Source organism: Gymnodraco acuticeps, unplaced genomic scaffold (assembly GCF_902827175.1).
Source record: "Gymnodraco acuticeps unplaced genomic scaffold, fGymAcu1.1, whole genome shotgun sequence".
NCBI classification, from domain to species: domain Eukaryota; kingdom Metazoa; phylum Chordata; class Actinopteri; order Perciformes; family Bathydraconidae; genus Gymnodraco; species Gymnodraco acuticeps.
Genome location: NW_022990341.1, coordinates 2791447 through 2818742, shown reverse-complemented (window position 1 = coordinate 2818742; position 27296 = coordinate 2791447). Strand labels below are relative to the sequence as shown.

The window sequence follows — 27296 nt, the reverse complement described above, 5'->3', positions numbered from 1 at the left end:
GAGTTAAGAAGAAAAAAACCTCAAAAGGAGCAACTTAATATTACTAGGCTCAAGCTCTTTCAAAAATGATTTGTTAAGTTAGAGCTAACTGTTCCTTCAGTGGAAAATTTGTTGGAGGAAGTAGAGCTCATACAATGTTTGTGGTTATAGTTCAGTCTATGCCCACTAGAACAACCATATGTAACTTTGGGCGTATCAGGCTTTTTAATAAACCCTGAAAAATAAGTGGCTGCACACACAATTTGAGGGGAATAATTGTATTAAAGTCCTCACACACTGGGCCATGGAAGATACAATGATGATAACATTTGTCTTTACATTAAAGGGGCCCTATTATGCTCATTTTCACGTTCCATATTTGTATTTTGTGCGTCCACTGTGAAATGTTTACATGCGTTAATGTTCAGAAAGGTATTTATTTTGTTCATACGCGTGAAAGGTTTGCTACACCTCTTTTCACCCTCTGTCTGAAACCAGAGCCCAGTCTGCTCTGATTGGTTAGTTGGCCGGCCCTGTTTTGATTGGTCAACCGCTGAGAGATGTCCTGCCCCTTAGCCCCTATCACAAACAATGTGAACAAAAACCTATATAACACACTACAGGAAAGGGAAAACCCAAACCCCCCTTAATTAACCACTGACAGCAGCCAGATGGATATTTCAGAGTGACTGGGTATCACCTTGTGTTTTCGCATTTCACATTCAGTGAAATGTTTTTCCCCATTGATAAATGTCAAATGATACTTCAACTAATCTCCTTCATATCATGCAAATCATTTTGTAGCACTCCAGGTCCCTACCTGTGGTTCCGGGTGAGCAGTTACACTGGTAGGCATTGACCAGGTCCACACAGCGTCCTCGGTTCTGACATGGGTTGCTGTGGCACTCCTGGACCTGGATGTTACAGATGGAGCCTACGTATCCGGGATGGCACTCACAGGAGAAGGTGGCGATGCCGTCTTTACACACACCGTGGTGGCACGGCTCTGGTACGCAGTCATTGATGTTCTCTTCACAAAGAAGACCCGTAAATCCTGAGGAAGGACATTTTAGATCTTAGATCAAGTGACTATTTCATATTATTTTAGTGGATCAAAAAGATATGGGTTAAAATGTGATGCAGTCTAACGTTTTTTTTTAGCATGATAGCAGAGCAGGCCCTACACATTAGAATAACGATAATAATGCAACTTCTCCTATTGTCATTCCCTTTTACCTTCAGCACATTCACAATCATATCCGTTGGGTCGGTCGATACACTTGGCTCCGTTTAAACAGGGTGTGCTGGAACACTCGTCGATGTCTATCTGGCACATTTCACCGCTGAAGCCTGAAAAACAGAACACAGAACAGGATGAACATAGAACCAACGCTTAAAACTGTTTCAAGACGTAAAATGACTTCATTCATTTTCACTTTGAGTGGGTGGATATATGAAAATACATGTATAAAGTTACATGTGAACCAACCTGCTGGGCACTCGCAGACAAAGCGGCTGACCTGGTCCAGACATTTCCCCTGGTTCAGACAGGGCGAGCTGAGGCACTCGTCCACCTCGATCTCACAGTGAATCCCCTCAAATCCTGAAAAAACGAGGCAAACAAAGTTTATGATTTCAAGTTTTCTCAAAAGCTACAGAAGCAAAGGATTTGGCCGACTGACGATTACGAATGCTAGAAATCTTTGGAAATGATCTGAATAAGAATGACTGGTAACATTAGTACAAATGTGAAAGGATACTTATAATTTCTCAAGAAACGTACCGGGCATGCAGATGCAGCAGTAGTCCCCAATTCGATCCAGACATGTGCCGTCGTTCTGGCAGGGGCTTGAAGCACACTCGTTAACATCTTGCTCACAGCGCGGCCCGGCGTAACCTCTAACACAGTTGCAAGTGAAGGAGCCGTCTGTGTTCACACATTGACCACCGTGCTCACAAGGGTTGGTGCCTGGCAATTAAGAGGAAGGAGACATGGTTAGGTGAGAACAGGCTGGCAGACATGCAGGGTATGTGTGGTTAGAGTTTCTCTTTCTCACTAATGCTGCATTCGTCTCGGTCGCTGTTGCAGGTGTTGCCCACGTATCCTGGAGGACAGTTGCAGTTGAACATGCCACTGATGGGGTTGGTGTCGCACTGAGAGCCCTCTCTGCACGGGTTACTGATGCAGGCGTCGTCTCTGTGGCAAAGCAGACCTGAAAAGAACACCATGTTGACAGGAAATGAGTAAACATCCCTGACTTGTACACTAATACAGCCTTGCTGGAATTATCAGAGATGAGGGAACACAATTGGACTACATTTACATTTGCTACTAGGGATGAATTCCTTTTTTAAGGCTTAATCCAAAATTCCGTATGTGTTACAAACCAGTCAGCTGGACATGCAAATCCATTCTGCATTATCTGATCTTGCGTTAACATTTTAAAAAGGTTGTAATTGTGTATTTTTATGCACATTGTAAAATGCTTTTTGTTATTGTGGGATATTATAATATATTATGTGTCTGTCAAATATTTGTCCGTGTGTTTTCTTTTTTTTTGGTACACAGGTATCTTTTAAAAAGATCCTGATTTCAGTGAGAATACCCGTTAAAATAAATAATAAAATACTGTGGTTATATTGGTGTATATGATGGTTTGACATTGATCACATTCATTTTCATAGGTTAAAAGAATAAATGTAAAACAATCGGCTAAGGTAAACAACCATTTTATTCCAATTTGTTCCACAGGATACAGTTCCCTTCAATTAAATACACTTTTATACAGATATTAAAAAACCAAAACCAAAGGAAATATACAGTTTCCCTCGGAGCGTCAGGCACTAAATATGCTGGCACTTGACTTCTTATGTTTAAATAATATCATATTCTTATTATTTTATCTTTATTGGACATATTCCTTAAATGTCTTATGTTTACATCTCTTATTTTATCTTTTTATTGCACATCATTTTATTTTTCTCTATTTGATTCATTCTAAAATGGAACAACAGTCACAAAAAAGTCTGTTTATTATTCTATTTGAGTATTTCTGATTCTGATTCAGTGTGTAAACTCAACAAAGTCTAATGTGAAATATCGATCTATGACAAAGACTCGTGGCGTTTCGTCTTAAATGTTTGACTACAAGCCTACCTGTCTTTCCGTAGGGGCAGAGGCAGACGAAAGAGGCAACGCGGTCGATGCAGGTGGAGCCCGGCGTGCACGAGGCTGTGGCGCAATCGTCGATGTTTTCAGAGCAGTCGGGTCCGCTCCAGCCGTTTACACACACACACACGTAGCTGCCAAACAGGTTGCTGCAGGTCCCTCCGTTCTGGCAAGTGTTTGGCTGCAGACGACACTCATCCACATCCTCTGTACAGTGCTGACCTGTGTTGAGTCAGGGAGGTGGACATGAAGAAGAAGAGGAGGAAATGTCAACAAATGAATACTCTGTCAATACTCCACGTTATAACATAACCCAAGGTGAAGCCTCATGAGTTTTGAGGTAGAGAAATCCAATTATTGTGTTTTTTCTAGATGCTTGTCACCTTTTTTGGGAGATGGGAAATATACAATATGAAATAATATTCATCCACAGTGGAGATGTTTGAATACCCAGCTCACATCTGCTGTATTCCTCCTTGTTGGATTAGTGCTATGTAAACTCAGACATGCCTAAGGAAGCTAGTGAACGCATGTTTGCTTTTTAAATGGAAAGCGTGTGTATCCTGAACAAGTGTGTTAGCATAGACACGCCTTGTGTGAAGTACGAGCCTCTTTAGGATGTGGACGGAGTACAGAAGAACTGTAGGAAGTGTAATATCAAAACACACAACATGAAGAAAATATAGGTTTAATGGATACAAATTTGAAAAAGTAAAGACACAGCTGTTGATTTTCATTCATTCATTTCAGAAAATATATGGAAGAATTCCCTGCTAAATATATGTATCCAATATATTTTCCTTTTTAAAACAGCAGGCATTGTAAGTATTTTTAAATACTTTTTAATATTCTCATGTTCTATGCCAGTGACGCATGGGGATGCTTTGTGTTTTGGTGTCTGATAAAACGTCCTACTCATGGATCTGTTGCTCCAACTGGACTTCCTGGATCACATTTTATGTCTCAGTGATACCCCAACCAACACAGCCTCTGGCGCTGTATAAACACTAAAGCCCGCTAACAGCACATGTCTAAAATACACCAAAATGCATGTTTAATGATTCACTACACAAATAAATAATCACGAATCACTGACCGGTCCACTCTGGAGGGCACTGGCAGTTGTAGGTGTTGACTCCGTCCATACAGGTTCCTCCGTTGGCACACTGATGACCGGGGCAGTCGTCGATGTTGTGCTCACAGTTAGTCCCGTTGAAACCTGCCATAAAGGATTGGGGAAGACGTGCACTTAAATACATCAAATCTAGTAAGATATTGTGTTTATATTATTTATCCTTTCTATATGAGATGTCCTTTACAAGATAAAGACGTTAAACTTTTTTTTGAATGAACTCAGTTTAGTTTTATTTAAAAGGATTTGTTTGTGTGTCTACAGCTAAACTGGTGTGGTAGACCCTTGATAAGCCTTTTGAGCTTCAGCCTCTTCTTGCATGTTCAGTTATAATATTTTTTATCTTTTGTGAATGTTCTTTGTATATGCTATTAAGACAAATTCAGTGTTTTTATGATAACATGTCCTTAAATGTGTAAAAGCAGCCGTGAGTGTGTGTGTTTGTTGTGTCTACATGGTAACTGTAGCAGACTGACAGTAAAGTGTGTAACACAACACCAAAAGGATTAGACTGTTTGCACTTTAAACAACATAACGCTACATATATGTATAGATAAATACCAGTTACTGTGCTTCTCTTTAGCTCTTCCTACATCAAATGTTACTCTCTTAAAACTTCCATTTCCAATAAGTGTCTACCTCCTTTCAAAAAACGATAGGCATTTCAGTATTTGAATGCTCTTACCTGGAAGGCAGTGGCAGGAGTAGCTGATGTCAGAGCTCTGGTGGCAGGTGCCTCCATTCAGGCATGGTGAGGGGGAGCAGGGGATGTATGAGCTTTCACAGTGTCTGCCTGTAAACCCTGGTGTGCAGGTACACCTGTAGAAATGACAGAGTTAATTTGATTCAAGTCGGTCTTATTTTGTACTCGGCTCTTCCAGATAATGACTTTTACTCTACATCTAGTTTTTGTTTTTTTAAACTGTATTCTCACTTGTAGGAGCCAGGGGTGTTGACGCATAATCCTTCATTCTGGCATATAGAGGGTGTGGCTACACATTCGTCTGTGTCGTTGAGGCAGCGCGGACCTGTGTATCCTGGAGGACAGGAACATGTGTAGCTCCCAGCAGACGGAGAGCTGCACAGTCCCCTGTTGGCACAGGGACTGGAGAGACAGCTGTCCTCATGCTCGCACTTCTCTCCTGGGGATGAAGAGGAAGAAGAAGAGTACTTAGATTTGTGCTATGTATCACTATGTGAACATGTGGAGAATTATGGCTTAGATACTAAAGGAAAGCGGTATGCTATGATTGATACGATGAAAACACTTGTTGATCACATGTTTTGTTTTATCCTTTAACATTTTTTAGTACCAAAAGATTCAAACTCACTGTTAAGCCTCCACTAAAATGTTTTTGCAGTTATCACATGTCACCAAACTGTGCTCAGTGTAAGGTTGAGCAAACCTCTTAATTGTTTATTTTAATTATATAACAGTTTTAAATTGGATGCATTTATGTATCAAAAACCAATACTGGTAGACAATCAGGGGATCCATGCACCAGATTTGTTTTAATTGAATCAGTAAGGGCAATAAATCAAGAGGAAATTGCTTAAATAGGTTAAGGATACAAGGCAACATTAGGCAATGTTTCAAATGTATTCATACAAATTCCAAGAAGCAACTTGTCTCTGGCCTCATGGCGTGAGTTTTAATGTAACTTACATGTTTTGAGATATCCTGCTAGCAGACAAACAAGTTATGCCACAATGAAAACCTTGAGGTTATAACAGGCTCAGGAGACAATTACCTTAACTTAAAACAATTTCTTTCAAATGACCTGCTTTGGAGAAAAAAAGATCTGGATAATAGTCATCATATTTTATAAGATTTGACATAAATCTGTAAGAGTAGTTGCATTTAGGATCTAAATGTGTGTTCTGATGATAACAAAAAGTTAGATATTAATGATCTAATGGCAAACACTGAGAGGGCATTAAGCAGCATCTCACCTGTCCATCCTCTGGGACACTCGCACTTGGATTTGTTGAGGGTCAGCAGGGTGCAGACCCCCTTGTTGGCACAGGGGTTGTTGGGGTAACACGTGGAATTTTGGGGAGTTTGGCAGTGCGGCCCGATGTAAGCGAGCGGGCAGGAGCAGGTCGCGCTGCCTGGTACGGGAACTCCAGCTGACATTAACACAGAGCAGTTCCCTCCATTCAGGCAGAAGCCAGGGTGACAGGGGTCCTTATGGTGGCAGTACTCCCCCAGAAACCCTGGTGCACACCTACACACACACACAAAAAATAGAATTTAATGACTGAAAATTCAAAGACACAATCACCCCTACATACAGACAATAATGTTGAGGTAAACACAAATATGTGTGTGTGTGTTTGTGAATGAAAGCGAAGCAAATAAACAAAACAAAGCAGTGAGTTTCGGTCAGGTGCACAGGATGCAGCACATCAGAGTCAGCATTGATAGTGAAGCATAACATCTGTATGCACATCAAAGACACACGAGAACTATCGCAGGTAAACACACACTATTGTCACTTCTATATAGTGATCTAAACAACAGTGTGTGGGGAACCACATCCCTGAGTTGGAGTATTAGCAAAGTGTTTGTGCATGAAGAGAAAGTAGTTCAATTACTATGAAATGGATAATGGTTTATTTTTATTTTAAGACTTTAAGACAGATACGAATCAGTTTACAGTAAAAAGGAGCCACACAGACTGAAGTACTGACACACACATTAGTTCCAGAAAAGTGTCTTTTGACATTTAAGATGTGAAGCACCAAGATTATTGAGGAAGCTACTCTGCGCCGTTGCCCAGGGCTCAAAATAAACTTTTATCCTCAGTGTCCTACAAAAGTCCCGCATTCTACATTAAACTGTCCCAGACCAAAACAATGTCTTAAAGGTGGGGTAGGTAATTTTGGAGAAACCAGCTCGAGTGCGCTAGAATTTGAAAATACACAGCCAGAAAAAATCTGCCACTTCCTTACAGAGCCCCTCCTCCAACACACACGAACGCGCACATGATCAATGAGGGCACGAGATAAGTTTGTGCACAGATGGAAGGCTGACAGGCAGGTAGGCCATCCAGTTATTTTAGCCGGGCCGGCTCAGATGATTGGTCGTGCTTTTTACAGTACTACGGCTTCCACAGATGACATTTAAATTAAAGTAATTAACTATGACTTATTATCCATGCAAGTTCACCGGCTTCACTTAATTGACTGTGATGGAAGTTGTGCTGGTTGTTTCCTGCACTCATCATGTCACTGTGGCTTTCTTTAGGGGGCTTCCTTGATTTTAACCACCTCAGCATTTTTGTGACCGTAGGTTTTTCTGCAACATCATGCGTGTCAATTTATCATTGATGTTGTGTGTAAGCGCATTTTTTCTATTTCTACACCTAAAAATAAATTACGCATAAATGTATTAATTTTATGACCGAAAGAACGAGATCGCGGATACAAGCGGCCGAGATGGGTTTTCTCCGCAGGGTGGCTGGTGTCTCCCTTAGGGATAAGGTGAGAAGTTCGGTCATCAGGGAGGGACTCGGAGTTGAGCCGCTCCTCCTTCGCGTCGAAAGGAGCCAGTTGAGGTGGTTCGGGCACCTAGTAAGGATGCCACCTGGGCGCCTTCCTAGGGAGGTGTTCCAGGCACGTCCAGCTGGGAAGAGACCAAGGGGTAGACCTAGGACCAGGTGGAGGGATTATATCTCTTCGCTGGCCTGGGAGCGCCTTGGGATCCCCCAGTCAGAGCTGGTTGATGTCGCCAGGGAAAGGAACGTTTGGGGCTCTCTGCTGGAACTGCTACCCCCGCGACCCGACCACGGATAAGCGGGAGAAGATGGATGGATGTATTAATTTCATTTCTGATGATGTGTTTACGTAATTTTCTTGGCACTTAATCTTTGTTTCCACAGATGCTTTTTATTTTTTAAACCACTGACAAGAGAACTTTTTTCTTTGAGTGCTTCTCTTGCCCCATAAACTCTATAAGAGGAAAAGGGGGAAGCTGAACTTGTTGAAAGGGCTAAACTGGGGTCAGTCGTAGAAAGAAGAAGTTAAAAAGTAGAAGGATGTGAGGTGGGGTTATCTGGAAGTTGTTAAAGAAACTAAAAACATCAAGTGAAAAGCATCAGCAATTATTTGAGGAATGTAAAAGATGAAGACATTAACGCAACATAACATAAATGTATCCAAATTCAAAGTTAAGAATATTTCTTGACCACTGCTTCACAACAGCTGTAGAGTTTATGATTAAAAGAAAAGCAACTCTTCCTTTGAGATAGTTTGGTGAACAAATCATATTTCCACAGCTTATTCATCAGCCAGTGTTTATTTGTTCTACTATTTCAGTGAAACGATTCAGCCACATGACATGCGGAGGGGAGGAAATTACAATATTACACAACATGTCCACTAGAAGATCTCATCAGACAATGATCCCTTCGTCACTTTCTATTCCTCTGTTTCTCTCAGTCCCTTTTACTCACCACTTCTCATTTAATCGTTTATTTGGCAGGGACAATGCACAGTAATGAACACTTAAAACAAATGTGTCAAGCGTAACAGTGCCAGATTTAGCTTTGAGCTCATTTCCATCCGCATCTCTTTGAGTGACAGATTACGTACCGAGGTGTCATTTTATTACACAGAATATGTTATTCATGAGGAATATGTTATTCAACTTCCTGTGTATGCTACTTTGTCTGTTTCATCGTGTGTGTGTGTGTGTGTGTGTGTGTGTGTGTGTGTGTGTGTGTGTCACATGTCAGACACGCTGTTTGGGGACTGTGGGCAACAGAGCAGCCTGCTGCCTCTTACACAGGCCTCTAAACCTGCCTCCCTCGAGGGGCTCAGGTAACATAATAGGAGAGAAACTCTACACAGTAACTAACACATACACACACACACACACACACATGCACAGAGAAAATGAATACCTCCTTTAATAACCACTCCAAATTAAAAAGAGATGCTTATTTGACAAACAAGCAGACTTCGGGCATGTAAAAACATAAGGAGGAGAAACTGAGATCGGTGTTATGAGCCATATAAAAACAGAGACAGAACAATGGAGGGGGAATTATTTGAAATGCAGTCTCACGCTTATTTACTTTTATTATTAATGGCCACCCCACCCCAAAGCAGCTTTAAGATATTAGGTTATGAGCGCATGGGAAAGTAACACTTTAATGAATCATGCCAGGCAGAAGTCATGTATGTGAATCTTCTGCTTGACGCGTGAATGTCCTCAAATATGATAAACAACATGTGACAACATATTCCCAAACCAACTTTATGCTTGTTTCACAAATATAGAGTTAATCTAATGCAAAACAGTATAAACGTTAAGATTGAATCAGCACTAATGCTGGTATTAAGAATACTGTGTGTTTAAGACAGTGTCGTTTTTCATTTGTTTTGACAAGATATGACAAAATACCATATTCACGTTAAAGTTTAGATTTGCTTACCTTTCCGGGTTTTGAACAAAAGAGTTGATCCTACTAATAAGAACTATCTGTGTAGCCAAAGCCTGTTATCTCATTCCGTAAATCTACTTTAGTTTAGAAAAATGAACACAGGTTCTGTCGTTTATTTGAAATCTAATGGACATATTGTACACTGCCTGCCTGACATACTGTCTATTGCACAATTTAATCCAGGTGAGAAAAAGTATTAAGTAGATTTTGAGCTTGTTCTAATATGAAAGTATAAATCTGCTGACTCGTTTTAGATTCAGAAGGAAATAGTGGCTGAGTGGCATTGATAGGGAGTCTCATTGGAAAGTCCACAAAGACAGACTAACACGTTGTTGGTTGGGTTTTTGCCATGAGATTCTTTGACATTTGAAAAATACAAGTACCAGCTTTTTAAAAAAAACATGTTTATAGTTTATCTTCCCAACATGTTCTCTCAATATCTGCTATTTGCAGATGCTCATGGTGCTGGTAAACAGATAAACAAGTTGTCAGATTAGTGACTCTGATCTTCAAAGACAAACAGACTTCATGCCTCTTCACCTTAACTGTCAGATTAGACATGGTCACCCACCCTCCGTCCCTGTATCAGCATGTCTGCAGTGCAACCCCCTACACACCCCTCAACACATGCCTTTACACAAACACACACACACTCACATAAATACACAAACACAAAGATGTCCCTCCCCACTCTGAACACAAACACAGCTTGGTCATGATATCACAACAAGACGGCCGTCGTGGGAATTAGGGGAGCTTTCTTCTCCTGGAGACCCTCCCCGCCCCCTCTGAAGGAGTAATGACATGGCCCTCTGCCCCGCGACATTCATCACATTAGCAGACTGTCACACGAAGAACACCGTGTCTGGGTTAATACGCGGTTTGTCTTTCACTGGGAACATTTCACACATTTCCACTGTTAAAAATATGGGGAATATGAGAGGCATTTTCAGAGTATGAAAGGAAATTTGAAACGTGGGGTTTGTTTTGTGTTAAGCTTGATTACACGTGTATCGAGCTTGAGATAAATTACTTTCAAAAATGTTAAATAATCTAACTTTTGCATTTAGTTAGTAATGTGGCCCTTTATAGTGTTTATCTACAGATAAAGATTTCCATCCTTCACGGTCAACATGTATACATTTGACTTTTTAGATCCGTTTCATTCTATTTTCAGATGTTTATATTTTATGTTTGTTTATTTTCACATTATGTGCAATGCCATGTTTTAACACACTGCTGTTATAAAGAAATTTTCCAATTTGGGATCAATGAAGTGAATCTCATTCATTTAGCATGTTCAGGAGATCACTAAAAGTGCACAAGAAGGATTTAAAAAGGTATTCAAATTATCCAGAGTTGCCATTTTCCCACATTTGACATTATTGTGGAAATCCCAAAGTGCTGACAAAAGTGCTGATCAAATCACTGCCATCCAACCAGTGTGGACAGAACCAAATGCCATGGCGTCATGAAGCGATACCTCCCTGTCCTTCAGGTTTCCCTGGCAGATAGAGAGCTCATTATTGGCCTCTGGCTGTATCAATAGAGCCCGAGGCAGACAGACAAGGCTGTGCATGATTCACATTAATGTCAGGGAGTGGTGTCTCAATAACACACTGAAACACTAGTCTGTCCCTGAACGCAACAGAGCTGTCCGACAAACACCCAAACACAAGAATGTGCACACGGATGAATACACACACACACACACACACACACACACACACACACACACACACACACACACACACACACACACACACACACACACACACCACACACACACACACACACACACACACACACACACACACACACACACACACACACACACACACACACACACACACACACACACACACACACACACAGCTCTACTTTCATGAACAACTCAGCAGAGAGGGTTTCTGCAGCCAAAGTCATCTATGGGATTCTTTGTTTTGCTCCATTAGGACTTTGCCCCCTCCCCCCCCCCCCCATCCTTCTCTTACTCTGTGCAATTTCCTGCAGTCCTTCTTTCCCTCTCTTTCTCACTCCTCCACCTCTCATTTCTAACCAACTCTGGAGGTGTCAGGTTTCTACAGCTGGTTCACATTAGCGCCCCCATCTCACGCACACCCCTCCCTCCTTCTCTCTCTCTCTGTACCCCTTCTCTCCTTCGTCCTCCTCCTCCTTTACCTCATGCTGACCTCTGCTTGTCCTGGCTGGCTGTGGGGGCATCAATGAGCAGAGAGGGGTGTGTTGATTTTTACTCACTCATGTAATGTCTCCCCCCTCTTTCATTCCTAATTCTTATGTCCGGAGCTTCCATACTTTCTCCTCCCATTCCAAATCCCTAATTCCCCCTTTCTTTTGTGCTAATTCTCTCCTCCTACCTCTTCACCTTCCTCTCCTCAAAAACAACCCTAACGCCCGCTCCTCCTCCAGCAACTATTCTAGTCTCGGCAACGCTTAATAACTTCATGATGCTCTCCCCCTGCGGCCATCACACAGACACAGTGTGACAGTTGTGGGAGAGCATGAACCAGCTCACATTTCAATCCCTGGATCATTCCCTGGATCATTCCCTGGCTTGGCGAGAGCATAGGTGGCCTATTCACTGTACTCAAGTCCTGTGTGTGCATGCGTAAGCGTCACAATTCAAGTGCAAAACACGTTACTGGCTTTGCTGTTGCTTGAATGCCTTTAGGTTTGGTGGTGAAGATAAATGAGAGACTAAGAGATCCTTTGCTTACCATAGAAATTCTAGCTGCAAGATGTCTGGTAGATTACTTTAGGAGTCAGTTCCTAACACTCCATTAGAGCAAGAACTGGCCAGAATTATAATCAAGAACACATGCTTTTGTTTTGAAACAACAGTCAAGGGCTGGGCGATATGCTTGAAATCAATTTCACATCTTCCCAACATTTTGTTATAAATCCCACGGTACGGCAAATCTATGCATAATCACAAACAAAATAATCAATCTAGTGTTCAAAGCAACACACTTTGAAAGTCATTATGATGTGAAACTCAAAATCAAGAACTTTTCTACAGACACTGTATGGCCTGGTTGGTTGAAATTAGTGTTTGCTGTCATATCAGAACTACATGTAGCACAAAGAGGCTTTGGACTTTTTTGACCTCAAAGCTGAACAAAGGAGGATTGTTATCATATACAATATATGTCTCGATAGCAAGTTATACCAGCATGTGCCGCTATCTCTTCTACCTCGACTCAGAAAAACATGTTTTCCCTTACGCTTAAAATAAAGACCTGAAATGTATTTGTGCTTGTGTAACTTCAGTTTAGTGTTTTCTTTTACTGAAGCACTATTTTCTCTCCTCTCATGTGTTTCATCGGGGGCGGGCTTTATACAGAGCAGAGAGGAGGCATTCAAACACACTGCACTTGTTGATCTCTCCACCAAGATAAGTTGCTGTTTTCACAATGTACGGCTGGAAACACATACATTCAGGCCGAAATTCACCTGTGGGGTTCTCTCTGGAGACGCAAGACTCAAAGTAAGAGTAGAAGAGCTATGACAAGTCTGCTCACCACTTGGCTATTTTATGCAGTGTAAAATGCCATAGCTTAAGCTAATAGCGGTGATGTGCCAGTTGACTTAGAGGCATTGATGCTGTAACGGCCCGTCCACACAGCAGCGTTAAAACAAATCTTTCAACGCTTCTGCCCATTCACTTTGAATGGGGTGACGTGTCACTTTGCCTCACTTTTCATCGAACTGCATTGTGGGAAGCAAAGCGGAGATTTCCAGGCATCTCAGGCTTCAAAAGTTGAGCAATGTTCAACTTTTGAAGCTGAGGTGGAAGCATCAGCCAATCAAATCCCGTTTATGCAAATCTGACAGTACAAGCACTAGCCAATCAAACCGCGTGTAAGCTGGGAGTGACATACCGCAGTTCATTTTCTATATTCCTAACAAAATGGAGGAGAAATTAGTTATTGCGGTAGCAAATCACCCGGTTCTTTATGACCAGTCCCTATTTACTTACCGGGATACAAACCGGAGGAACCAGGCATGGAGGGAGGTGGCAGAGACAGTGGGTGAAACTGGTGATTTTATATCCAGTTTACTTTGTTTTAACATTGCTATTGCTTTGTATGTCGGGGGCGGGAGATTAATGTGATTGGTTGTTGGTCGCAAAAAATCTCCAAGCTTCAGATACGCCCACCTCCAAGATTTTTTTAACGCTGCTGTGTGGACGTACCGTAAGTATTGAAACTTGACCTAAAGCATAAAAGTAATGCAGAGAAGATAAAGAGATCAAGAGTGCCACGTGTGTGGGAATCTCTTCTACTCTGTCTCCGTTGCAACTTTCAAATATTAACAGTCATAAGTGGCCAATCTAAGAGGAGTATATGCAAAATACTGAGCAAATTCAAATAGGTTTCTCAATAATGCCACTGCCTTAACCGAAGCACTACATCCAGGAAGAGCACAAGAAATACGGATATCACACAGACGGAAAGTTCTGCCAGATACCTCTCTCTACTCGGAAACAGTTCTAAATTGGTTTGAATCCTACTTAAAGGACAGAAACAACTTTGTTTCTATAGGTAAATACACATCTGAGTTGACAAATATGACATGTGGGGTACCTCAAGGCTCCATCTTGGGGCCTCTTCTCTTTAACATCTACATGCTACCACTGGCTCAGATAATGAAGAACAACAAAATAAGTTACCATAGCTATGCAGATGACACACAAATTTACGTAACAATTTCACCAGGAGACTATGCTCCAATTCAAACACTGAGTAAGTGCATTGAACAAATCAATGACTGGATGTGTCAGAACTTTCTCCAATTAAACAAAGATAAAACTGAGGTAATGGTTTTTGGAGCCAAGGCAGAACGTATAAAAGTTAGCGCTGAGCTTCAGTGTGCAATGTTCAAAACAACAGATAAAGCCAGAAATCTAGGTGTAGTCATGGACTCTGACCTGAGTTTCAACAGTCACATTAAAACAGTTACTAAATCAGCCTACTATCACCTAAAGAATATATCTAGGATTAAAAGACTAATGTCACAGCAGGATTTGGAAAAACTTGTCCATGTTTTTATCTTCAGTAGACTGGACTACTGCAATGGTGTCTTCACAGGTCTCACTAAAAAATCTATTAGAAAGCTGCAGCTGATTCAGAACGCCGCTGCTCGAGTCCTCACTGACACTAAGAAAGTGGATCACATCACTCCAGTTCTGAAGTCTTTACACTGGCTTCCTGTGTGTCAAATAATAGATTTCAAAATACTGCTGCTGGTTTATAAAGCACTGAATGGTTTAGGCCCAAAATACATTTCTGACCTACTGCTAAATTATGAACCATCCAGATCTCTCAGGTCTTCAGGGACTGGTCAGCTTTCTGTCCACAGAGTCAGAACTAAACATGGAGAAGCAGCGTTCAGTTATTATGCTCCAAATATCTGGAACAAACTCCCAGAAACCTGCAGGTCCGCTGCAACTCTGACTACTTTTAAATCCAGGCTGAAGACTTTTCTTTTTGCCGCTGCTTTTAATTGAACTATTCACATCTTAAACTGCACTGTAACTTTTATCCATGTACTTTTTCTTTTAATGTTTATTTTATTAGCTTTTCTTTTTAATGACTGATTTTAAATGCCATTTTCTTAATGTCATTCATTTTTTGTAAAGCACTTTGAATTGCCTTGTGTTGAAAAGTGCTATATAAATAAACTTGCCTTGCCTTGCCTTACTATCGCAGTGTAGTGTGTTAGGTCTGCAAATGGTGTTCTGGCAGCATAGAACCATTAAGGCCCATACATGCCGCAGTAGAGAAAGGGCTTTACATTGGAACATTGAAATGCACCTAAAGATAGAAGTCCAATTATGGAGCATGGCAGAATATGAATGTATTACTTAAAAAGCCATTGCAGTTTTAAATGGAAGGAGTTTTGTGGCATACACAACCCAGCATAGTATTGTTCTAATTTTCTAACAGTAAAGCAGAGGCAGCAGAAATCTCTTCACAGAGGGAGAGAGAGAGAGAGTGATGACACAAATGTATAGAATTAAAGTCAAACAACTGTTAAACTGAAAAGAAAAAGGAAGGTGGCATGTAAGAAACTGAAAAGTAATGATAGAGTGAGACATGCAGAGAGAAAAGCATCAGTGTCGGCAGAATAAAGGAGTGCAGGGCAGGGTGGAGTCCAAATGAGGGACGTGTGGTCAAATCTCAGGCTGTGTTTAGAAACATGATCAAAAAGACTGGCTGTGGTGCTCAGCACAGGACCCTTTCTCTCTCAGCGCTCCATCTGCCTGCCTCACTATCTTGTTCTGTAATTATCCGCTTTTTTCGGTTGTTTAATGTGGAATCTCCAACAGAAGCTCTGTCGGCGTTTTCTTTTTTTTAAAAGAATTGTAGTATAAAATTAAATAGTGCCATGACTTAACTTGAAGACACTAGTGGATTTTCTCCTAGCTCATTTGTAATACATTGTGGTATTACTTTGTTGTGTTGTTTGAGGGTCAGGCCCAGTGGCACACGACCACATGGGAAATGATATAACAATCTCCTTTTGAGTGTCTTTTATGATCACCTAAAGTTGACTCAAACCTAATTAAAATGGAAGCAATAATAGTTGCTTTACTTTGTTGACTGATTTGAATGAAGATGTGCTAAAACCTCACACTGGTCGGACACACTATGGTGCATGCATGGAGAACATGTGACCTAGTGACAGAACTGAGGTGCTTTTGCCCCCACGGTGGCAATGTCAGTGTGTGACAGATAGCCACTTGTCACCCGACTGTATGTGGGTTTATGGTCTGGTTGCCACATTCCCCACCCTTTTGTTAGGCTTCCTCTTTCAGTGAGCCGGTTTGAATCTCCAAGCAGCCTGATATGCATCTGCATGTTTGTTTTACCCTTTTGTTTGTTTATCTGACCCTGTCCTTTATCATGGTGATCCTTAAAAGAGCGGGTCAAATCTCAGTGACCCTTGACAGAAGGATGTGTTATTACGGGTGCTGAAAGGATCAGTCCATTAATTAAATGACAGGTAATTAAATGGCAATTATTAGGGTATTTACACAAAACATCCTCAGGGTCTGAGAAACTGGAATCACCATTTTTTATAAGTCAAACAATTGATTCATCTAAAGATGTATTTGATGAATCCATTACAAAATAGCACTAAAAAGCAGTCTTGTGATTTCAAATGATTTTGTACCATTATTTTTTTATAACCATATCTATGTACAGAAATGTCGAAAGCTAGGGCAGACAACAATAAAAAACACATCAGAAACCTTGCTTAACTCGTCAATTGACTTACAACAAACCATTAGATGTAGAAAGTCATTTTGTCCATTGATGTTATTCACATCGACTGTCAGGTGGTGCCTAAAAACAGCTCGGGTGCTGCACGAAAGCTTCAGAAATACATATACCCAGGGGTCTTAGACACACACATGACTTTTCCATGACCACCGTATTTAAACTGTATATGACACGACTTCTCTGAACTTCAGGCCTCGCAACATGTGAACTCGCCCGGAGCTCAAGGTGCCCCTGAGAGACACACACAGACAGAGAACATACACAATCATATTCACAGAGAAACTCTTATCAATGTGGCTCCTGTCCAAACCACATGTACACGGCTGTTTGCTGGGCTGTGGGAAGGAGATAAGTCTTTTAAGGGTAAGAGCGGGAAATCACTGCCGGTGCTTCAAGCTCCTACTCCATTGTTTGTTGACTTTAGTTTGGATCATGTGCCTAACACATTTTCTTTTTAAAGGAGGAAAGGAGCAGAGAGGAGTGGCTGATCCTTTTCTTCAGAATCAGAATCAGAAACAGGTTTATTGCCAGTTAGGTTGACACGTACGAGGAATTTGACTTGGTGTCCTGATGCATACATAAAAGTAAAACAAGAATGAAAAAACACAGATAGAGAACTATTTTAAGAAAACTATAGTATCATTCTTGTCTGTCATCCTCCCACTTTGAAGATGAAAATGAAATATACAATTTATACAGTTGCAAGAAAAAGTATGTGAACCCTTTGGAATGACCTGGATTTCTGCATAAGTTGGTCATAAAATGTTTTCTGATCTTCATCTAAGTCACAACAATAGACAAACACAGTCTGCTTAAACTAATACCACACAAACAATTATATGTTTTCATGTTTTTATTGAACACACCATGTAAACATTCACAGTGCAGGGTGTGAACCCCTAGGCTAAAGACTTCTTCAAGAGCTAATTGGAGTCAGGAGTCAGCCAACCTGGAGTCCAATCAATGAGACGAGATTGGAGGTGTTGGTTAAAGCTGCCCTGCCCTATAAAAAATACACACCAGTTTTGAATTTGCTATTCTTAAGAAGCATTGCCAGATGTGAACCATGCCTCGCACAAAAGAGCTCTCAGAAGACCTACGATTAAGAATTGTTGACTTGCATAAAGCTGGAAAGGGTTACAAAAGTATCTCTAAAAGCCTTGATGTTCATCAGTCCACGGTAAGACAAAGTGTCTATAAATGGAGAAAGTTCAGCGCTGTTGCTACTCTCCCTAGGAGTGGCCGTCCTGTAAAGATGACTGCAAGAGCACAGCGCAGAATGCTCAATGAGGTGAAGAAGAATCCTAGAGTGTCAGCTAGAGACTTAAAGAAATCTCTGGAGGACACCACGGAGGAAGCCACTGCTGTCCAGAAAAAACATTGCTGCACGTTTGAAGTTTGCAAAAGAGCACCTGGATGTTCCACAGCACTACTGGCAACATATTCTGTGGACAGATGAAACCAAAGTTGAGTTGTTTGGAAGGAACACACAACGCTATGTGTGGAGAATCCAAAGGGTTCACATACTTTTTCTTGCAACTGTATATAATCAAAACATATAATATATATGATTCTGAAATGGGCCTATATGAGTACTTTAAGTATATTTAGATGCCAATACTTTAGTAACATTTTAAATACAGGACTTTACATTGCATCAGAATATACCTACAATGGTATTTCTACTTTTTACTTAAGTACAAGATCTGAGTACTTCTTCCAACTCTGTAACAGTTAGCTTTCTTTGAGGCACAATGTGACAACTCGTAATGTTAACCAAACCTCTGCAAAGACGCAGGTAAATGAGAGGCTACAGGTACGACTATAACAATGAAGGGGGAAAAAAGAACGTGACAATAATGGGGTTGTGGGAGATGGATTAAGGACCTGGGGAGTTGTCCAGAGGCATCTAAATCTCCGAAGCAGAGGGAGGGACAGAGGCATGGATGGATGAGTGACAGTTTGATGAAGGAGGCATAGCAAGAGGGAAATTACAATCCTCTTTCTGCTCTGCTTCTCCCTCGTCGACCCCCCCTCACTGCTCTCTCATCGTTAAGGAGTTGTGCTCCGAGGCATTCCTACTCAAGTTACCTGAAAAGAGACATCCTCTTTTCATTCGGCCCTTTCTCTTCCTCTGTCTACCCTGCAGGCAAATTCTAGCTGTCAGATCAAACAGGCAGCAGGTCTACACAACACAGTGACTCTCTCCCCTTTATTCTTAAGAAAACGTCTTTTTTTAAACAAATATAAAAAGGCATGACAGGGACTGCAAGAGAAAACGAGAGGGAGGGGAAAACAGGCAACGAGAGGAAGGGAGTTAATCAGTCTGCACCATGGCCCAAAAGCAGACAAAGAGATCTTGTTCTGGAGGGAAATAGGGTTTAGACAACGCCGTGTGCGCAGGTTCACTGTAGCTTCGACTGCTCAGGTATTCAGTCAGTGAGTCAGACTCCATGTTAGTGTCAGTAATCCTCCTTGGCCCAAAAACAAGACCACTGTTTCTATTGTCTAAGCCAAAACTTCATTAGAAAACATTCAGGAGTCTTTTTAGAAATGAGTTACAAACACACATATTTGGCAAACTTGTGACGGGCTGAAGTTCCCACAGAAACACACTTTCTCACACTCACAGCTGATGGCTTGCAGTGGCACCGGTTAGACGGCTTTCCTCCACCCTGTTAGTCAGCTAGTCGACCTCTCCCATGCACTTTAAAGTCACCCACATGTTTCATGTAAGAAAAAGAGACACCTGAGCTTCGGTTGCAAAAACCCATTTTCTTTTATATTTGTCATTGTCTTAGTAATAAATAATAATCCTTATATTTATTATAGCGCTTTACAAATACACATTACACATACAGATCATACATGTAATGGTCATCTACTGTGGACAATACCCACAGGAGCAAATTCGGGTGAAGTGTCTTGCCCAAGGACACAACGGCCTGACGCAGTGGGGCGGGAGCGGGTTTCCCCAACGCCCCCTTGATCTGATGCTCAAACGCACAGACCACTGCGCCACCCGCCCCTTAGACTCTTAGTAGTCTATCTTACTCATTTGCATGCAGACATCTTAAAAACGTTTCCTTTTTCACCTTTCCTTTTCTGTCTTAAATTAAAAAAGCCTAAGATAGAAAAAGTCTCTAAAATGAATTCAAAGTTGTAAACAGAGACATACACAATATGTTTTCCAAGATGTATGGGAACTCTGCAGAAGAGGCAGGAGCCAACTTGCACAGAAGCTCATTCTGTTGCCAACCAAAACATGGCCTCTTCTCCACTGTGTGCAGCGGTTTCATTAGGAACATCAAAAACATACAACTGCTGAATAGACATTATTTTTAAAGTTTTTAGTTAAACTGAAACAAAGTAAGTCACATGGTTAAATGTCCCGTGCTTTTTTTGGCACAGGCTAATTTAACGGTAAAAATGTAACTGTCCATCAGTTGTCCTTAGTGTTCTCATATTAAATGTTTAATTACACAGTCCCATGCAGTCGGACGCCATGCGTACACACTTAGGCTGGTCAGGGCTAAAAGGGCAGAGCGACTGTTTACTTACAATCGGCTGCCTTTAATGCACTGAGGAGACTAACAAACACATCATTTGATTTTTACACAATGAGCCTTTTCACCATCAGCACAGTGCAGATGGCCCCAGACAGAGGAAAGTGTGTGTGTGTGTGTGTGTGTGTGTGTGTGTGTGTGTGTGTGTGTGTGTGTGTGTAGTTGTACGTGTTTGCATGTGAAGAGAAAAAACGAAATACTTAATTGGTCTAACAGTAGTCCTGCGCTCTGTCAGCTGATTCTCCTGAACTGAGAGACTCCTCTTTGTGTGTCTTCAGTGCTCCGCAGTGTTTCTTTTATCTTCAATATCATCATTTCATACATAGAAAACAAAACCCACTGACTTCAGAAATGGAGACAGTTTGGCTGGCGAGAGCATGAGTAAATACAGTCGATAGTCTCACACTTCTTGAAAAAGAAAAATGACTCATTACCTTGAAAAAACAAACATGTCAGAATATTATTTAAATGTCATAGAGGTCAAAGTAATATGAACAGCAAATAAATGAAACCTTAGAGGATGTAGTAAAAGCTTAAACAGCAAATGATTTGAATGCTGTTTCAGAGACGCATGCCAGCAGGTATTGGCATGAAGCCAAAGCTCTACTGTACGTCTGTCTCCCCATGGTAGGAACACACCTGTGAATTAGGGTGTGATTTTTGATGAGGACCTGTTATTTTAAGGTCATCTATCCAAGAAAATCCAATTATTTGTCATCCTTCAAATACATTTCAAGTGAGGCGTCCTTGAAAATGTCCGGCTCCTAGCCTGTGTTTCATCACATATTCATTAACCTGCACAACACTCTAGTCCAAATGCAGCGAGATGATGGACCAAGTTGACGTAATGCGTCTACGTTCTCTCACACACATGCAGAGACAATAGCCCCCTTTGCACCTGCAGTGCAACCTGACCTTCAATTAAACAGGGGGATGTCAAACAACTGATTAAGGAATGTGCATTCGCCTTCACTTTTTTACAGAAATAGCAGTGTTGAAATTCCAAAAGCTCTGGGAACAGACACACAGTGCAATTCACAGCACTTTTAATGAAACATGAGCAGGTTCATGAACCAGCTATGGTGTGTTTTCGTAGGGAATGTGGCTTGGGAGTGGCAATGCAATTATAAAGATATCTCCGTCTTAATGACTAACTAGGCTAAGCTGTCAGAAAGTGGAAGGCATAGATCAAACAGGCCACTGCTCTCCTTTACACTACCACACGTTTCCCTTAATGATCTGATTGCCGGTAGTAGAATTGCCTTCCTTGCAGATTATTTCAAGTTTCCACCACATCATGCCGTCTGCCAAGAAAGTCTACACACACATGATTAGCCTATCTTTTTTTTTGTAATCATCCAACCACGTTTTTCTCATGAATTACACCGAGGTTATTTTCTCATGTAATAACATTATCTCGTCATCGTCTCCGTATCCCTAAGCTACAACAAATCAGTGGGCAGTCAAATGTGTTCGTAACCCAAGAAGGCAAGTTATAAAACCCCGGATATGTCCTTAATGACATCTTGGAGGTGGAATTGTGTGTATTGGTATTGTTCCCAGTACTGCTGTACTTTGTCAGACAGAGCAGTCTTTTATTGCCTCTTTGGTGTCTGAGCAAAACCTCAAGGTCCCATGGACAGGCCAGGGTAGATCTAAAAACCCTTTTTCTGTTCTGGCTTTCACATCCAACAATCTCCGTATCAGCGGATTCTATTTCAGCGATCACATTTGTGTTGGGATCACAGCATGTGTTAAACTAAAAAGCCTTCATGACCCAGATAGTCGATCTTACCTGCAGTATTCGGTTCCATTTTTGAAGGTCAGACATGTAGCGTTGTTAACACAAGGTTCCTTATCGTTCAAACACTGCAGCGCTGTAAGAGACAAGAGACCAGTTAGAAAGAGGCATTTTATCAGCTTAACAATTAAAACATTGGATAATACTTGTTGTGTGTGACATTTGATTGCAGGTAAATATAGAGACATGGTGACAATTTAAGATTTTTTTTTATTAAACCATTCACAGAAATATCTGCCTTCACACACTTCCAAAGATATATTTTGAAGTGTGTGGTGACTATGTCGCCACCTTAAATCAGAAAGAAGTTAGAGTAGTATTAGAACCTTCAGCTTGCTTATTAAAATGCAGTGATTTGTATATTGTCAAATGTCTGCTGTGCAATGTTTAACAGTATGCAGGTTCCTTTATGTCTTGATATTGTGTGTTATGTTGTATTGACACAGAGATATCATGATGAGGATGAACGCCTTCAACATCTGCCAACAAAAATAAATGACTGATGTGTAATTTATCAAAAGATTTCCCCGTTTAAATTGAAGAAATCTGGCACTGCTCAGAACGCATCAGGATTTCCCCTCAGGAAATTGGTAAGCCAAGGTGGTAAGATCCCCCCCCCCCACACACACACAGAAACACACACACCCAGTCCAACTGAGGGAAACCTCCTACAAGTTGTTTCCTCCATCACATCATCCTTACACAGATAATGCAGAGACCTCGCCACCTATCTTACCAACCAGCTTGAAATCAGCGTGCCGTCACAGGGCGGCCGGATGGGCAGACAGACAGAAACGAGCATGACGACGACGACGACAACAAAGCCCGACTATCCCCCTGCGAATGAAACACTCATAGCCAGACACTGCAGCTATTGTGCGGCCCGCCAGAAACACATGGCTGAAGAAATCTTCACGCACACCATGCCAGCCCAACATGAAGTGTCGGGTGTTCTTAGTCTGTCTGTGATATGGTAGCCAGATAAAGACGCTACTGTTAAGGGTGTGATTAATTAAGGAAAACCTCTATTAATAATTAGCAATGGTTTAAATATTGCTATTTTAACATTTCATTCCAATCATAGTCACACATCTGTATGAATCCCCACTCAGCAAAAGAGATCTCTTTGTACAAAATATGAGGGCAGGTCAGCTGATTTCCAAGAAACGCCAACAATGTCTTCACAAAACAGTCATTGCATTACAGGAAGTGCGCTCAGAAATGGTGTTACTTCCTGCGCCTAGATTAATCAGAGTCTCTCAAGCAGAGGAGCCTTTGTGAAGACACTGTTACTATTATGAATCCTACTTGATATGATTTCATGGAGCTTTAAACCACACAGTGTTTTAGTGCTCAACATTCAGGCGGCAGTCTGTGTGAGAGAGAGCGAGGGAAGACTATTGGAGCCAGGCTGACGGACATAGTTCATTAGACATGGGGATACCATACATAAACCACTGTGAAATTCATAATCCCACAAGCACGCACACACACACACACACACACACGCGCATGCCTCTATGTGCACTGCACAGACATCCACTGTAATAAAGTACGAACTGATATTGGGCTACTGCTGCAGTGCAAGACACCACAGAAAGGACTGCTATTACGGTACCATTTCTGTACCGAGACATATGGTATGCACGCTCGCTACAAGTCAACACACGAAAATCATATGCACATGATAACAAAAAGCAGACAGCAGACAATCCACACATATGCGGTTAGTCCTGTGACCCAGACAAACTTTCACTTTTGTTTTTCATCATGTTTTAGTCCAAATTGTATGCAAAATCTGCTTTAGAAAAAGAAATCATAGATAGAAAATGTGATTACGAAACATTTTGATAACACACACTGATACACAGGGTATGGTAGAATTTTTTTTGTGCAAAAACAGCAATAATAAAGAGTTCTTCTGAGGGGAAGGGAAAGGCTGGGAAGAGCAATGCATAAGGCAGAGGGAGTGAAAAATGGAAGCATGAGAGCACAGACCGGAAAAAGTTACTCTCATCCCCCGACTGGTTTGACGAGCTTCCCATGCACGCTGTCATCATGCCAGACGCAATGATCTTACCAGATTTTGGACAGCCTGCCTGCTAGGGCTGAACGATTCATCGATTTTAAATCGAAATCGCGATTTGAAATGATGCGGTTATCAAAGCCTGCGATTTATTTTAAAACTTTTTATTTATTTTTTTCATTTTCTTCTTGTGTCAGTCATCCACACCAATCAGAAGTGCTGTGCTCCACATGTACCAGCCATTGTTAACCAATCAGAAGTGGCCCATGATAGAAGGTGATAGACAGATTGATCCAATCACCTGCCAAGTAGTTTTGAAAGTGCCTGCCCTTTCCAAACGGCTTCCAATGGAGCTTTAGATGCTTTGATGAAACAAACCGTCTGAGTCAGGTTAGTAATGCTCCATCACATGTTTGACATCTATTACAGGGTGAGTCTTAAACTGAAGCGTGACTTTAAAGCATCCCAACGGAAGTTTCATGTAAGTTTAGTTCTTTCACTCGTAGCTCGGGCTGCGGGGTGCTAGAGACGGGAGCACGTTGATGCGACCTTCCTAGCCGGAGATACGGCCGCATTTTACAATAAACTTCCGTTGGGTCGCTTAAAAACAAATATCGCAAATCGAATCGCAATATCTGTCAAAGAAATCGCAATTAGATTATTTCCCCAAATCTCACACACACAGATTTAAAACGGTCACAAATTCCCCGACTGGTAGTTTGGAAAAAGGTTTTGCAATCTCTAAGTAAAACAAACAAAATGTTCACACACATGAAAGTGACTGAGCACCACTGTATTGGGATCCAGACATGTCTCACCAGCATTGTATCCTCTCTACATGGCTGTTCTCACACTTCACTATCAATGGACCACGGACAGGAACATTTCCCAGGAATGAGAGCCTTGATAAGACCCAATCGACAAAGTCAACAGAGAAACCAGGGGTTGAGTTAGACTTTCTCTTTGTCTGGCATTTTGACGGACAGGGTCGTTAAAGTTCCGTTATAGTCTAAATGACATTTCATTCCAAAATGTTCACGATGCTAATAGCATTTAATTTAAATCGTTTTAATATACAAAACAAGCTTTTAAATGTTGCATCCATGCAGGCAGCGTAGTAAGAACACATGGTTACGTGCCCAAGGTTTATTACCCTTCCTGTTGAAAACCTTACATTCCTTTTCTCACTCACTACCACCGCATCGTATAGCTTTGTGTGTATGTGTAAAGATAATGGGAGGAAATAGGTTTAAGTGGAAACAAAAGCAGGAGATTAACAACGTCTGCAGTGTGGTGGGACAGGGAGGAGATCTATGTGTGTGATCCCTGCTGATGGGAGCCGTTAAAATGCCATTATGAAAAATCTTTAAACATATGTCTTAGTCCTTTTCTAGAACTCCATTATATTGGTAACTTTATTTGTAAAGCCCTTTTTAAAAAACATGGAAAAAAGTGCTTCTGGGAACAAGAACAAAATAGACATAAAATGTATACAATGAATACTAAAAAGTTAAGAGATCCGCTATGAGTTTCAGTATGTAGATTTGTCAAAGAAAAACGATTCACTGTGTTGCCGCATGGAAAATCAGAGAGGTTGCACAAGCTTTAGTTTTAGGTATGTTTCCATCCACCTGGTTTTATGTAAATTCAAAAGGAAAGCAGAAATGTGTAAGTCACAAAGCCCCCTGTCTGATTCCAGTCCCTTGTTATATGTCCGCCCCCTCTCTATCAGCACACTTGACAGTAGCACCACAAGCTACACAAGGATCACGGGGGATTTCTCAATTCAAAAAAAGGGGTTGCCTACTTATCTAAGAAGCACAAACGAAATGCAACGATAAGCCGTGCAGCTCTTGAAAACTTGAAACTAAGAGACAACAGTGGCTTGTTTTCCTTAGCAAACTAGTTCAAGAGTTATGAGTTACATAAGCAAAGGTTGTGAACACTTGGCTTTCTATCAGTAAAGCAATCAGTCATCTAACGTTCACCTGGCATAATGTAACCCAGCCCCAAGGGATCACACCGGGAATACACTTTGTAGTTTCAAGAGTAATGAGGAAAAGCCGAATCATCTAAATGTATGGTCAAAATGTTTGTTAAATACTTTAGTTTATAAGAGATTACCTGCAAACCGGATGACAATGTTTTGACTCAATACTAGCATTATCAGGTGAGAATAAAGCAGGCTGCTTTTTTTTAAAAACATTTCCTTTCCCTTTATCTAACGTGTTACTTTCTATTACTACAATAGTGAAATGTCCCTGCTGCAAGAGGAGGACCGTAGTTATCGTGAACTGCGGTGAACAGCAGAAACCACGACTACTTTTGGATACGTGGTGACGTCATTTCCAGGTAGAAATAAGTTACCATTCCCCTGTTTTTGAAACTGGGTTATTTTTTTGGAGAATCTGTAAAGAAACGAAAAAGCGAAACCTTAAGTGTGAGTACATTTAAATTGAAAAAAATCACAGCCCTAAACGCTGAGACAGAAAAAATAAAGTCAGGCTGTTGTGGTCAGCTGGCACTATGCTGGTTCCTCCCACAGCACTTGCCACTGCTTTGTCACCGACACCACTGCGGGTCCCTAAAGGGATCCAGCCATGTCATGAGAGGAGAAAAAAAAAAAGACTGTCAAAGAGGTAGAAAAGAGGAGGGGTGAGGGAGGGAGATAGACAGGCTTTGGAGCTAATAGCTGAGGATTGAGATGTGGAAGTAATTACGAACCTACAGACAAAGACTACACACGAACGGGTGTCCCTGAGCCCTGGCACACATCCATACAGCGGAGGGCAGGAAGTTGTTCGCACTGAGTGAGGAAGTAACCCCATTTCCTGGAATTGCTGTACAAGCCTCTATATCCAGC

The 27296-nt window shown here is 41.3% G+C and overlaps 1 protein-coding gene across 1 annotated transcript in view; it reads right to left on the bottom strand.

The window, feature by feature from the left end:
• notch2 (notch receptor 2) overlaps positions 1 to 27296 on the bottom strand; it is a 54388-nt gene that overhangs the window by 19878 nt on the left and 7214 nt on the right. Inside the window, exons 2-12 of the mRNA XM_034223507.1 lie at positions 22402 to 22483; positions 6234 to 6508; positions 5215 to 5422; positions 4966 to 5099; positions 4245 to 4367; positions 3137 to 3370; positions 2037 to 2192; positions 1763 to 1948; positions 1469 to 1582; positions 1216 to 1329; positions 800 to 1033 (exon numbers count right to left, since the gene is read on the bottom strand). Of these exons, the coding sequence (XP_034079398.1) occupies positions 800 to 1033; positions 1216 to 1329; positions 1469 to 1582; positions 1763 to 1948; positions 2037 to 2192; positions 3137 to 3370; positions 4245 to 4367; positions 4966 to 5099; positions 5215 to 5422; positions 6234 to 6508; positions 22402 to 22483 (1860 nt within the window). The remainder of the gene's footprint in view (positions 1 to 799; positions 1034 to 1215; positions 1330 to 1468; positions 1583 to 1762; positions 1949 to 2036; positions 2193 to 3136; positions 3371 to 4244; positions 4368 to 4965; positions 5100 to 5214; positions 5423 to 6233; positions 6509 to 22401; positions 22484 to 27296) is intronic.